The 14,527-nt window shown below is 37.3% G+C and overlaps 1 protein-coding gene across 1 annotated transcript in view; it reads left to right on the forward strand.

Annotated features, from left to right (window-relative positions):
- The window catches only part of CFTR (CF transmembrane conductance regulator), a 91,681-nt gene that overhangs the window by 28,726 nt on the left and 48,428 nt on the right, over positions 1–14,527 (forward strand). The window contains exons 9-11 of the mRNA XM_074825474.1: positions 2,058–2,150; positions 2,638–2,811; positions 5,437–5,628. Of these exons, the coding sequence (XP_074681575.1) occupies positions 2,058–2,150; positions 2,638–2,811; positions 5,437–5,628 (459 nt within the window). The remainder of the gene's footprint in view (positions 1–2,057; positions 2,151–2,637; positions 2,812–5,436; positions 5,629–14,527) is intronic.

Genomic DNA, 14,527 nt, shown 5'->3' on the forward strand with positions numbered 1-14,527 from the left:
TGCTTTTTTTGAAACAGTGGCATTTAGTTATTTATTCTCATTGCAGAATAAAGAACTTAATAAAAATGTATCATGAATTGTGGTGCTTAAGAAATGTTTTTCCTTCAGAAAAGGAAGTACAAAATTAGTACATGTTTTATATAGCACAGCTTCCAGTCACAGATCTTCTGTTTTTCTAGCTATTAGTGGCCAGAACAGCAGGAGATTGTGCATCTTATGCAAATGTGCATCTCATTCATTATGAGTAGTAAACATAATTAAGATACTGGTCAAATAATTATTACCTACCTTACCTACTGAGATCAATTGCTCATATGCCAGCGTGAGAGGCTTATCTGCAGAGTCAAATCAGGCTGAATTCTCATTAACTCTGTCTGTTTTATCTGCTGTTTTGATATCACTCCTCAGGAAAAGAATTCTTATTCTATTTCAGGGTGAAATCTTAGGCTTTTTTTTCCTACATATTTATATATTTTTTGGTAAAACATAGTTTATATTATTTTTAGTGTGATAAAAATACCTAATATGGAACTTAAAGATCTTAATCAGAAATCTGAACCTTCATATAGAATAGCAAGTACTGGATTTTTATGATTTTAAACTGGGCGGAAAATTCGAGTCTAGCCATAAACCTTTCTATTCAACATTCAGAAGACTGCCTTGTTGGGTCCCAATTTATGCAGTCTTTGTGCTCTCAGGTTCCCTAGGCATTGGTGGAGGCCTCCTGTCTCTCGTGTTTCCTGGAAGTGTATATCCAATGCCCTGTCACAGAACTGGCAAGCCCAATTGTTGTACCATTGCCCTCACTTTGCCGAACGCTTGTCTTTGGGGATATTAGCTCTGTGGGTGCTCCGGAATCTATAATCATCTCTTTGTGGCAGATTCAGTATAGACCCCATAGACAGACTGCACAGAATCCCAGAACACTGATGCCCTTTACTTGTCACAAGAAACATAAACAAGAATAATAAACTACTCATACATTTCTCTGATTAATTTTCTTATCAGTTTAGAGAGTTCACTGGGCCAGATATATCTCCTGGGTTATTGTATTTTCCCCATAGCTAGACCCATGTTTTCTAGACCATGAAATGTTTCAGGATCAGTGTGCTTTCTCTATCACTGCTCCAGCAACTTCACTGGATGACCCCATTGCCTTTGTTATGAAAGAAAGCCTAGCTATCATTTCCTTTTTTTTGCATAAACTCTGTATGTTTTGCCTTACAGTTTTTTAAGTTCCTGCCCTTTCAATCATCTGCTTTTTCCCTTCTGCTTTTTCTGCTTGGGAAATTTGCAACTTTACTGTAGAGAACTGATTTTGCCCAGTGTCTGCTTAGTTTGTCTACTGTATTGCTCATGTAGACCTACTTGGTTTCACATAAATTAAAAAGACAATTCAGAGAAGATGGTACATACAGACTGCATAGCCTTAACAAAACAATGGAGTAGCGAAGTTATCTTTCCTACATTAGCATAGGCTTACTCTTTTTTTCTAACATTATCCCAGAAGGTAACACAAGCATCAGGTTGCTGACTTGCGTCATTTGAAATTACAGTACTTCAGTGCTGCACTGGCCAGGATCATTCTCTACCTTTTTTTTTGTTGGTAGAGACATCATTCTAACTCTTTTAAACTCTTGCAGTTTTGGAATAAAGCGATAGTAGCACATAGCTGCTTTGTTTCACTGTTTATCAGAATGCAACCTTCCACATCCTACTCCAAACCCAAAGCTTTTTTTGAAAAGGATTAAGGTTGGAGGAGTGATGCTGCCTGATACAAGTCCTGAAAGCAAAGGAAATGTCAAGTTTTGATACTCTTTCTAAACCAGAGCTGAATACATCTATGGTTATGTTTTCACTAGCAATGAAAGAATTGGTAGTTTCCTTCTGCATCTGAAAGATGTATAAACTATATTTATGCCTCTCTCTAAGACCCTACAATGCAATAGCACTATCAAAAATAGTAGCTAGTGCTCACTGTTGGCAAGTAGGTACTGCTTTGTGTGATACAACCGTCCCTTACTGTTTCATCTCCTCTGCTTTCATGGTGTTTCTAGGATTTCTTGCTGAAAAAAGAATATAAAGCCCTGGAGTATAATCTGACAACCACTGGGGTTGAGCTGGACAAAGTAACAGCTTTTTGGGATGAGGTTAGTAAATTAAAACACAGAGTGTATCTTTTTTACCAATATTTGCCTTGGTGTTCTCTATTAAGAGCAGCCTACACTCCTTCATTTTAATTGGCTTCAGCTATCAGCAGGTAAGAAATATATGGAAAGTAATTAATGCATGATATCAAATTATCCACGGTTGAGAAACTTTGGAAGAGACCTTTTAATAAGTGTTAAGGCCTGTAATAAGTAGTTACTTCTGATTTAAGTTGGCCTAAAAACAGTATCAGGCTGTGGCATGTATAAACATTGGAAATCAGTTTTATAAAAGGCAAATTTTGTTTGTGTCCACAAATTTAGGAGCAATATATTTAAGAATATAATGAATATATTATAGATAGGAAAAGTAACATTAAAAAATTAAGCTCATATGTTTTCATAGGTCTATAGTATGATATACATGTGTCCATATGCATGTTTATTTATTTTTTATATACATACAAATACACATCTGTGTATGTTGCAGGGAATTGGAGAGCTCTTTGTAAAAGCAAACCAGGAAGACAAAGCTCCTAACCCTGACAATAATCTCTTCTTCAGTAATTTTCCCCTTCATGCCTCTCCTGTTCTTCAGGATATAAATTTCAAGATTGAGAAGGGACAGTTATTAGCTGTTTCTGGATCTACTGGAGCAGGCAAGGTATTTCTATTTCTGTTGTCTCAACAATACTCCTAATAATTTTAAGCAATAATATTGTCTTATCTGTATTGTTACCTGTATTGTTACTGTATTCTTGCTATCCTGTGCTCACTGTAAAAATCATGGCTGCAGGGAAAAATATGGATAAACTGTAAATTTCAGTAAAGTGGCCAATAGTTATTTGAAGTTTTACTCTGTGGTAAATATGAGAAAGAGTTTGCTGGGTATTTTTTGTACATACAAGGATACAGACTTAATAAGGAAGTAGCAATTTAAATGACAAAACTATTTTTTCATAGGAAGTAAAAGGAGATTTGCAGGAATAATGCAGACTGAAACCTAAAGTTAATGCTCATGGTGAGAATCTCCCTGCCTTTAAAACAATAAACTGGAGAACATATCCAAATCGCTCAGTGTGCTAGAAAGCTGGCTTTTTTTTTTTTTTTTCCTGCCTTGCTAACATTTTAAGGAAAAATTTGAACACAAGGTTGTCAGTAACCTGATAAACCTGACATGGATTAGCCAGGTAACTACGATGCATGCCCTGGACATGTGGTATACCTGGTCACTTGTGCTCTGGTTCCTATAGTGCCTCACTCAGACAGGCTCCCTGAGTGCCATGTGAAAGCCTGGGGAGGTGCTCTTGGAACTGGTGGTTTTCTGAGAAAAGTTGTGGTTTAGATTAATCATCATTTTAGGACCCCAAAATGTTATCAAAACATTTAGTTTGCAGATAACACATCTGATTAACCTCATTAATATAAAATGAGTTGAACTATGATACTCATTCACTTTGAACAGCAAGTAATTAGATGAGTCTTTCATGTTCACTGTTTTTTCTGAGATGTGAAAGTCAAACATTCATTATGCGTTTGGCAGCTTTTCCTGTTTAAGAAATTATTGGTGAACATGCTCATGATTTCTTTTACTTGCATGGGGTAAAATCTTTGGTCTGTTGGAGTCAATAGCAAAGGACCCATCAATTTCAATATGGTCAAGGCTTCTGTATTATTTTTCAGTAATGATACCAATAGGAAAGAACAAGGAACTCAGGCCATGATGTTGTCCTCAAGCTGATATGTTGACATGCATTTTAGTGTGGTACTTCTGAATTAACAGAATTCCTATGTTGCTGATAATCTCCGATGGCTATTGCTAAAGCTGATACTTGTAATACAAAAATGTCAACTAGAAAGTGCTGAAGGATGTATGTATATCTCCTTTACTCAGCTACTAAGGAAATGGAGAAAAATTCAGGTTGCACTGAGCAATTTATGTGAGTATATACATACAACAAATTTGGACTTTTCAAGGCAATAAAGATAAAAGGTTATAATATTATCTGAAATTTACAAAAAATAAGGTTTATACCCCCCCCCCCCAAAAAAAAAAAAAAAACAACCAATTTCTCCTTCCCTTACACCCTCTTAATTTGAGGTTTCCTTCATGTTGCTTGAAGCTGTTACTGTATCTCCCAGGAATTGTCAGGCACGTGAAACAGACTGCACACTTATAAGCCTGACATCAGCTCTTTAATACTGCTTCAATATTAGTTAGGGTCAGGTTGGGGTTTTTTCTTCCATTTGTGTTACATTGCACAAGATGCAATAGTTTAACATCCAGTGTGCAAAACATACTAAGTGCCTGTCCTTTGCAAGTTCAGAAATTTCTTACTCAGCATTTTTGAGAAGTCAGATTCTGGTATAATGGAAAGAATCTCGTGAGACTCCCCTTGTGTATTGTATAACTTGTCAAAGGATTTCTGGGCTTGACAGCATGAAACTGTGACTTAGACAGATTTTTAGATCTTTGGCTGTTACGTCCCAACTTTGTTCACTGTTTATTAGTGATAAGAACACCACTGGAATGGCTCTGTAACATATTTTTCCTTGTATTTCTCAATTCTATTCTTTGATCTAGTAGCCAGTGATGTGTGACAAGGTTACTACAAGCTACTGATTAACTCTGAAATTATAACATGTCAGTACTGAAATTGCAATCAATTCTTTTATGAAGGGAAATAGTAAATATGCTTAGGTCATGTATTCACGTAAATGAGTTAACAGTTACAGAGGAAAATTCAGATCACACTGAGCAGTTTTTGAGTAGTTGTATACACATACACAAAGAAATTGCATTTTTCAAGGCAATACAGATAAAAGGCTTATGAACATTAGCAAAATTGTAAACATGAATTGTATTGTACAAAGAACAAACAAAATAGTCACTGATAATGTTAAAAATGAAATAACAATCTCCATAAATACTAATACCTTATGTCTCTATGTGTCTCACAGATACTTGCATTTTTACCTTGTAAAATTACTGGAAGTTTAATTAAAAACACATACTTTTGCAGCAGCATGCCTTTTTCACAAGATATCTCACACAATTTTTATCATTCATTAAATGAAGTTTCCCTCATTTCAGAGGCCTTTCAGAACCATATGTATCATGACAATCTCTACTACTTGCAGTTTACACTAGAACACTACGTATAGGGACACTCTTTACAAGACAAATGTACCATTTAAGTGATTTAGCAGAGCAATTCTCTCTTTGTTTAGCATTTCTTATAGTTGTATAGATCTCTCATATACTAACCAAGTGTTAATGATTTTTCAGACTTCTCTTCTGATGTTGATAATGGGAGAATTGGAGCCTTCGCAGGGTAAAATTAAACACACTGGAAGGATATCCTTTTCACCTCAAGTCTCCTGGATCATGCCTGGAACAATAAAAGAAAACATAATTTTTGGTGTATCCTATGATGAATACCGATACAAGAGTGTCATCAAAGCCTGCCAGCTAGAAGAGGTCAGTGATCTAGGACTCTTAAGACCTGTGACCCCAGGAGCTAAATAAGCCGTCTCAGATATTATAAGGTGTCTGCCTTCTCAGTCTTCCTTGCTAATTAAAAACCTGGGTAAACATATTAATGTTAAAGAAATTATGTTAAAAGTATGGTTCCTACAATTTTTTTTTTCACATTTCTTCCCCATAAAGAAGCTATTCCTTACAATCTTGGAAATCAACCTCTTCTCCTCCTTTCTTTTGCACTTCAAAAATGGCTCCAGGAATAATTAGAACTCTGCTCCAGAAACCTGAATTATTTAGAGGAAAACTTGGGTTTTTCTGTGTGCACGTTAAAAATTCTCACACTGGAAATTATTGTAAGATTGATCTTTATGTGATGTGTAGCCCACAATTAATACAATGATGTGGAAATGTCCTTGTATGTGTTTGATGTTGCCAGAGGGTAGCATAGGAAAAGATATCTTTTCACATTACAAAAGAAGACAGCATTTTAGACCTTTCCACCCTTATTGCTATGCCTTAAGTTCAGGCATTTTGCTGTAACATGTAGATGAAAACAATAAATATTTAGCTGTGCTGAATAGGATCTGTCTTTAGGCCACACAGTGAAACATATTTTCCTTTAGTGACAGTCAAGCAAGAAAACAATAGTCAGTCTGTTTAAAAATAAGATGAGGTTACTGCGCTTTATCTCAGAGCAGGGTATAGTTAAGTGATAAAATAATCTTTTCTTATGTTTATGGCCATTTCAGCTTGTGTTTGGATTGTGGTTTGCTGGAAATCTTTGCAAGCTTCTGAAGTCAGGTGAACTAACAGCTTTTGCATCAGGCTTTCTGAAGAGAGTAGTCCTTAACCTTAAGTAAAAGTTGTAGTTAAAAGTTGTAGTTAATGCCAAAGCTCCATGAAACAACTGCTTCAAGCAGTTCAAAACTGTTCTTGCCCTTGGCCTTGTCCAGGCCTGTCCTAGAGCAGAAGGTGGTGGCTCAGTGTCTTGGTGTTGGTGGGATGGCTTGGTGGCTCAGTGTTGTTGGGATAGCTCACTGTCTCAGTGTCGGCAGGACAGCTCAATGTTGCAGTGTTTGTGGGATGGATTGGTGTCTCGGTAGGCTGCAGCTCCTTTGTTCTCCAAACAGGTTCAATCAAGCCAGCTTTGATCTGTGTTGGTGCAGCTCTGTGTAGAATGATATGCTTCACCTCCTAGCAGGGCTCATTATTTGAGATCAAGTTTGGTACTTAGAAGGATATTTTCTTCTGAGTGAAGCTGAATAAATTGGGCTGGTCTGAAGAGAAGGCAGAATGGTCTGGAAGGAAGCCAAATACATTACCTTGTTGCTATTATTATTCTGCTTTCTAGTCTTGTTAGCTTTCATATCTTAGTTACCGAACAGGACTTAGCATGGGAGATTGATGTATGGATTTAAAATATTAATTCCCTGTTTATTGCCCAGTGTGACCTTTTAGGGGTTTATTATGACAAGGGTTAGTGCTTTTTTGGAGTGGGGTAGTGTATGTTCTCATTCTCCAGAAAGGACAGGTACCAGAGGGTTTTTGCCTACGGGAGTTCACTTTGTCCCCTCCTCTGCAACTAGGTAGTTATATAGTCCGCCTGAATGTAGGCCTGTTGCTGAGTCTAGTTCTTATATGGGTTCTTCAAGGTGAACCAAGGATTGGTGATAAAAGAGACTTTATTTCCTTATTGCACATATGCTGAAAGTCAGTTAACATACAGCTCTTAACAGTGGCTGAAATTTACTTCCAAGTTCCATGCTCACAAAAACTTTTTTTGGAATACAAAGCCATCTTCTTTGACCCACTGGGTCAAGTAGTGCCAGTAAAGTACTGCAGGTTACTCTGTGTGGGTCACATCATACCATCTCATAAGTTTAGGGCTTCCTGACAGACAGTGAATAGCCTGTTCTTGTCTGTCAGCAGAACAGCACACTGAAGCTGGGTGACTTCATACAAGGTGCTCTGCACTTTGTTTTTGATCTATGGAGATATGCAAATGATATTAAGCTAGTGTAACTTAAATAATTCAGGATGCATGAATATTTTGTAACCCATACGGTCCCACAGATTTGTGTGCATCCAAGTGGTGTAGCAGGTCTCTGACCACTTCCTATTTAATTGTCCTGACCTCATTCTGCTTCCCCTCCCCATCTCCTAGCTCATGAGGCTGGGTGTCCAGGGAACAGCCAGTTCCACAGCTAAAGACTGAGGCAAAGCAGGCATTGAGCACCTCAGCCTTTTCCTCATCCTTTGTTACTTTGTTTCCCTCTGCATCCAATAAAGGAGGGAGATTTTCCCTAATCCTCCTTTTGTTGTTTGATTAGAATCTTTAGAACACTAAAATGGGACATCTTTTTGTCCAAAAAGTTCAGGTAGCTGCATGTTGTACTTCCTTGACTTGTATACTCAGCTTAAGAGATTTCTGCCTTCAGCTTCTTACTCTTGTTGCCTTACTGCAGTTCACCTACCCTCCAGTTGTGCCAGTACACTTGCTCATGATGTCATACCATGAAACAGAAGGTGAAGATTAAAAAGCAAATGATTATGATATGTTGGAGAACTGCATCCTTTATAAATACTCTGTTAGCATAGTCTGACAAAGTGTGTTTGTGTACTGCACAATACATTAGGATCTCAGTTTGTGCCTGGGTTTACAGGCTCAGTTAGTGTGTACATGTCTCTCAAGTATCCTTTTTACTCATGCCTATCATAGCTGTTGTCTCACTCAGCGCCCATCACATAGGTGTGTGACTGATGAATGGTCAGATGCAGTGAATCACGTCATACAGTAGATACTGTTTTGTGAGTCTATGTATGGGAAGCATGTGTTTTAATGGTGCTTCTTTGAGTGTAGTCCCACTTGATGGCGCACATGTGGCAGCAGTATAGTGTCATAGGTTTCATTCATGGTCCTTGGTCCTCACGGCTCTGCTCTGTAGCCTGTGGCACGTGGCGATACCAAGGGCAAGGGACACCGCAGTGCAACTCTGTGCAAGTGTATGAGATCTGAAAGGATCCACAATGAAAGGCAGTTGTGTGTTGAAGGCTCAGTGAGGGAAGTTTGTTAGGTCTAAGTACCGCTGCTTGTCATAATTTCAGGATGTCCCTGTATAGATATGTAATACTGAAGAACCATGAGCAGGGTTTTCAAATGCATCTCTGTGCATCAGGAAAAGCATGCCTAAGGTACTTATAAAACTTCTGTTTGTAAACCTTATATGTGTATTTTTATGGTAGTATAGCCTGCTTTATATGCGTAAAATGAATCAGAACTTGATTATAATTACATTTCTTGATTACATTTTTCCTTTGAGGACAAGTAGGGCATCAGGGGAGGTAAAATCATGTTTTACAATGTTGTTCTAATTACTGGAGTTTGGAAATGGGCAGAGGTTAAGAGAACAACAGTGGAAGGTGATAGAACAAAAGAAAAACTGCTTTGAAGTTGAGATAAAGGGATGGTGATTAAGACCTACCTTAGTGTTCTTGATATCCTACAGAAACAGTCTTTCTGGCAAAAGTTATTTTTGAAAGCCCAGCACAAACTAAACATGGCTGCAGTAAGATATAATTGGTGTGTAGACATTGCACTTGCCCTTGAACTCAAGGGAATGCCACTTAAATTATATGATACATTCTGTGAAACATTACATTAAAAATTTTTATAAAAAGGCATAGGAGAAGGGCTGCTTGTTCCTTCTCCACTGCCTTCTTCCTCTTTTTTCTTTACTTGAGAAATAGCAAATATTTTAACAAGCAAGTAAGGTGAATACCTTATTGAACATGTCTTCTAAAATAAAGGTCCCAGTTTGCAAATATGGAAGTGAAGCCTTTCAACTTCTAGATCAAACTATTCCAGCACAGATCAGTAGTCCTTTCCATTTGTCGTTTATTTGGAAGCTTTTTTGAAATAAATTGTTTAAATGGGTTTAATTTTGAGTGTGCAGGTATTATCACAAATCTGTTAACCTTAAAATCTTGTATTGGCTCGCTATGATAGAGAGAAGCCAAGCTGTAATTGGTACAGATTCTGAACTCATTTCCTAAAGAGAGTCTCCATAGGCAATCTTAAAGGTACTGGAAAAGTAAGATAAGATTAATTGGTGCTGTCTCGGCTTATGCTACCTTTTTTTTTTTTTTTGACAAGGTGTTTTACCATTTTTATCAAGTACTTTTCATTACATTCATCATAAAAATCAGTTAGCAAGAGAAGGTGAACTTTTGCCTAGCACTTCAAATTAAGGACCAAATATGAACAAATATAACACTGAGAAACCATCCTGCATAATTAATTGATTTTTATTCTCAGTGCTCAATAGCAAAAGCCACTGGGAGATGTGAACTGGATGAGTTTATGTGTCTATGGAAACTTGCTACTAAATTTGAAGTAATTCCACAAGTGTAACTTCCCCAGAGATTGAAGGGTTGTATTAAGGTCTTGACAAGAATAACATGAATATAAATGGGAATTTGTAGGAGTAGCCAATTGGGTTTGCAAAATCCTTATTACTGATGTGATGAAAAATGAGGAAGGAATGTGGCTTGATTTTTAGGCTGAAAAATCAGTATTAGTAGCCTACTATACACAGGGTGTGGGATTTCTGTTTGGTTTTAGCACTTGCTAAGTTTAAAAAGGTAAAACATTTGGACAGTTGAAACAAGAATCTTCATGTCTTAATACTATTAACATTGAACAAAGTCATCCTAAGAGAATGCCTTTCTCTAGTCAAGACTGCAGAAGCAGGCCCATTATACTCATTCTTGTTAAAAAATAAACAAGCATTGTATCCCATTTGAAGGGGTGCAGTAATTCATTAGTTTTGAAACCATACTTCATGACTTCCGTTTTTAGCTTTTTGCAATGTAAGACAGATATTTTTCCACCTAGTTAGTTCATTTGATCCTTCAATAGTTACCTAAGAGGCCATAAACACATAATGGCAAACTACTTTTAAAATATTACCCCTCTTAAAGTAAACACATGTTCTGATTTTAGAGCCACCAGCTGCTCATGAATGTAATGTTTAACATGGCATGCAAATAGAGGAAGTGTTTCCATATGAAATCAAATCATATAACAGTACTAAAGAAATTTGTGGCCAGATCCTGTGGTTTTTTGAGCTGGTTTTACAGGGAGTGCAGGAGATTAGATTCATTTTCATCTAAGAATTTAGATTATACAGAGAATAACTAGAGAAAGAGACAGTCAGTATGCCAAGGCCTGGTTTGTGTGCCTGCATGTTTGACATCTCCTTCTAAAGGATGGCATCCATCCCTGAGTGACAAGTTCCTTGCAATGTCAAGGATGCCCTGAAATAGAAACATATATCCTTGCATCCCACTATACTGCTCCAGCCCCTTTTACCTGTGCTGGTTTGGGGTTTGTTTGTTTTTTGTTGGTTGGTTTGAGGAGCTTTTTGACACATAACTAAATCAGTAGGAGTTGGGAGGTTATTATGTCAGTGAAACAAATACTTTGTGCCCTGATTTTGTGCCTGTTTTTCACAAGGGATATTGGCAGATCACAAAGTGAGTGGAAGAGAGGAATAATAAGGGTTCAAGTCTGGAACTGAGTACTTTGTAGCAGGTAATTCTCTGCAAGAGGATATGAAGACGTGTCTGGGTTACCTAATCAGGTACATGTCTACAGTGTAAACTACGTGACAGCAAGTTACTTAGCCTGTCTTCATAGCTGGGGAAAGCAACAGACATGTCAAGGTGAAGTTCATCACATCCTAATGTAAATAACTAAAACAGCATAAATGCCTCTTTCAGGCAGAAAGTGCATATAGTATGTCAAATCTCCCACTAAAACCATTGCATCTCAGAAACGTGGGCCCAAAAGCTTTATACTTTTTCCACCTTGCACTGGTATGATCCACTGGCATGAGAAGACTCCTTTAACTGCAATTCTTTTCTGTGGCCCAAAATCACGGGCAGGTCAGCTGTGAAGCTGCTGACGCAGTGAGTTCCCTGGGGTAACTAGAAGTAAATAGGCTGGCACAGTTTCTTTATAGCAGGGAAGCATCTTGATTAGAGAAAAAAATGTACTCAAACTAGCAAATGCAGTGACTTCAAGAAGTTTATCAACGATCACATAAATATGCTTAACAGAGCCCCTCTGCAATGTTCTGTGTTGATATCGTTTAGTTAAAGACCTGTTTCAGTCAAGACATCTCTCCCCACCTCTTTCCCTGTCTTAGGTACAGGGCTCTGGACTGATTGGATGTTGTCCTATCTTCTTGATACTTCTGGAATCATATTTAATTCCCTTGCCCTGCATTTAACCTACCCACATGCAGCATACCGACTACTTCAAGTTTCAAAAATCTGTTCCATGGGAATGTTTCCCCATAGAGAAAGCGAGTTTTGTGAGCATTCATGTGAGTGTTGGGTGAGCCTGACACTCTGCTCAAGATCACAAACTCTTGCAAAAACAAAGCTTATGCTTTTGGATCATGAATCCTTCATAAATGGTTCAGCTGAAATCTAACAAAAGCCTTGGCTTCAGGAATCATAGGCAGAGAGAGGTCAGTTACCTAAATAAAATAAAATTCTAAAAAGTAATTTCTCATTTGAAATACTTTAAAGAGATCTGGTTTTCTGGCTTCTGGCCCAGGAAAATGAGGACTCGAGTGTGTTCAAACTGGTTACCCAAAAGTCAAAATATAAAAAATTACTGAAAATTCTTCATATTTTAAAAATTAACAGAAATGTTCACTTGTAGGTGTGAGTCTAAAACACAAGACTAGATTTTGAAAATTTTAAAACTTCTAATTTGCAGTTTAGTTCATATCTGTCTTACTTCCAAGATAATTTATTTTCTGAAAGTCAGGACAAATTGAAAGTTATGCTTTCTGCAAAATGACATTTCAAATTCATTAGCTTAAAGTTTTTAGTAATCACTGAATTCAAATCTGGAGGTTTGTTTCTGTTCCATTTCTACCTTGTTGGCATATTTGAATTGAATATGATTGCTTGGAAATACAGAAATAATCATGTTAGTGAGAAAGCAGGTAACAGTAAATTTTCCTCTTATGACTGAAGGGAAAAATTATCAAATAGGTTGGAACAGTATTGCAGCTCCTGCTTGAAACCCTTGGTGCTGCTTCGGCTTAACTTGTATTCAGCTTTACTAGGCATTTTATATAATAAAGGCTTCAGTACTTTTAATTTATCGCAAATAGTCCATACTACAGAAAGGGAATTGCAAAGTTCATTTAGAGGCAGCTTCTCTAAAACACAAAGAAAGTGGTCAAAAAAGAAGTACTTTGGTAGGTGAGAAGGAGGTAGCAATGTGAATGGGCGGATTTTCTGGGAACTGTGAAAATAAACATGGGGAATGTTAATGGCAATGAAGAAAAGGAAGGTGATAGAGATGGTAAAGAAACTGAGACTGCAGGAAAAATGGAAGTGAAATAGAGAAAAGGGTTAGTGAAGGTGAAATGGGGAGAGTCAAGACCACTGCTCTGTTCCATCAGTTTCATGACTGTTTTACCTTTTTGGAGGGAGGCAGAAGAGCAAAGATCTAAAACCACATCATTAAGGACGTATTTAAGGAAGAAAGGGGGGTCCCATAAGTAAAATATGTATGTTCTGCTTGAATAGCTTGAGTAGCCTTGGATATATAGAGCAACTATATGCTGAAAAGCATGGTTCTCAGAAACTCTTTTCTGTCATGTTTTATTATCTTAATTCTTGCTAATGATTTATCAAATTATTTTGATAACAATCTCTACAGAAGAGACTTGGATTGTGAAGTGCATTCTGAGGTTTCCTTTTTTTATAATGAGACCATATTTCCTGTTCAGCCTGAAAAAAAATATTACCTTAAACTATCATCTTGGCTATATTCTTCCATACCAAATCCAAAGGTATTATGAGGGTCATCACTTTGCTGCTGAGGTCGATGAATATGACATTTACACTGTTAAAAATGCAAACAGATATTAAAAGGGGTGCCTTCTCCTTGGGTGTGCAACATGAGACTTGTTAGCTCCTGATATTAGAAGCACCCATGGAAATAATTAATATCTGTGAGAGCTGTGAGGGTTTTCTTCTCTGAATAGTTACCAATAGGTTTTTCAATTTAAGCATTTAGAAATAGATATGTTAAAGAAAATCCAGTGGCTACTTCATTAATATGCTGGGGTTTGTGCTGTTCAGCATCATTACATTAGGTTTGTCCCTGGCTTGATTTAACTTCCTGCATAAAATGACAGCAAGGATGTATTTGGACCAGCCCTATTACTTTTTTACAATAGGTAATGCATGTTCCAACAAACAGCATTGTGTGTCTATTGGACTTCATCACTCTGTTTACGCCTTTGAAAGAAATTACTAAACATTTTTTAATTATTATAATTACAGCCTGAAAAGTTCTTTGTCTGTTCCGTGCCATATATTATGGCCCTGAGGTAAAGGGTGGAAGAGAGCAGAAGGGGAACTCATTAAAAGTCTGATTAAAATTCCATGTTGACACACCTGCAATGAAATATAGCTGACGAAATCCCACCACCATTTAAAACAATGGGAACCTTGGAGTTAATTTCAGTGGGGCTAGGATTTTACCCTGTTTGCAGGGGAAGACATACTGGGCCCAGTTCTTTACCTGGGCTTTTTTGGAAGAAGTAGAATCAGGAAAAGGCAATGGCACCAGCACCATTACAGGCAGCAGTACTGGTAGAAATGGGAAACAGTTGAAATCAGCTTAGATATCTAGATACTTAACCATGCAAATCCCAATGTTCAGGTGAAGATATTGGATAAATGTCAAAGTTACAGATGAATAACATGACTCCCACATGCATAACAAGGGATAGGACAAAAGGTAATGGCCTCAAGTTATGCCAGAAAAGGTTTAGACTGGATATTAGGAAATATTTCTTTA

This window comes from Strix aluco, chromosome 5, assembly GCF_031877795.1.
Source record: "Strix aluco isolate bStrAlu1 chromosome 5, bStrAlu1.hap1, whole genome shotgun sequence".
NCBI lineage: Eukaryota > Metazoa > Chordata > Aves > Strigiformes > Strigidae > Strix > Strix aluco.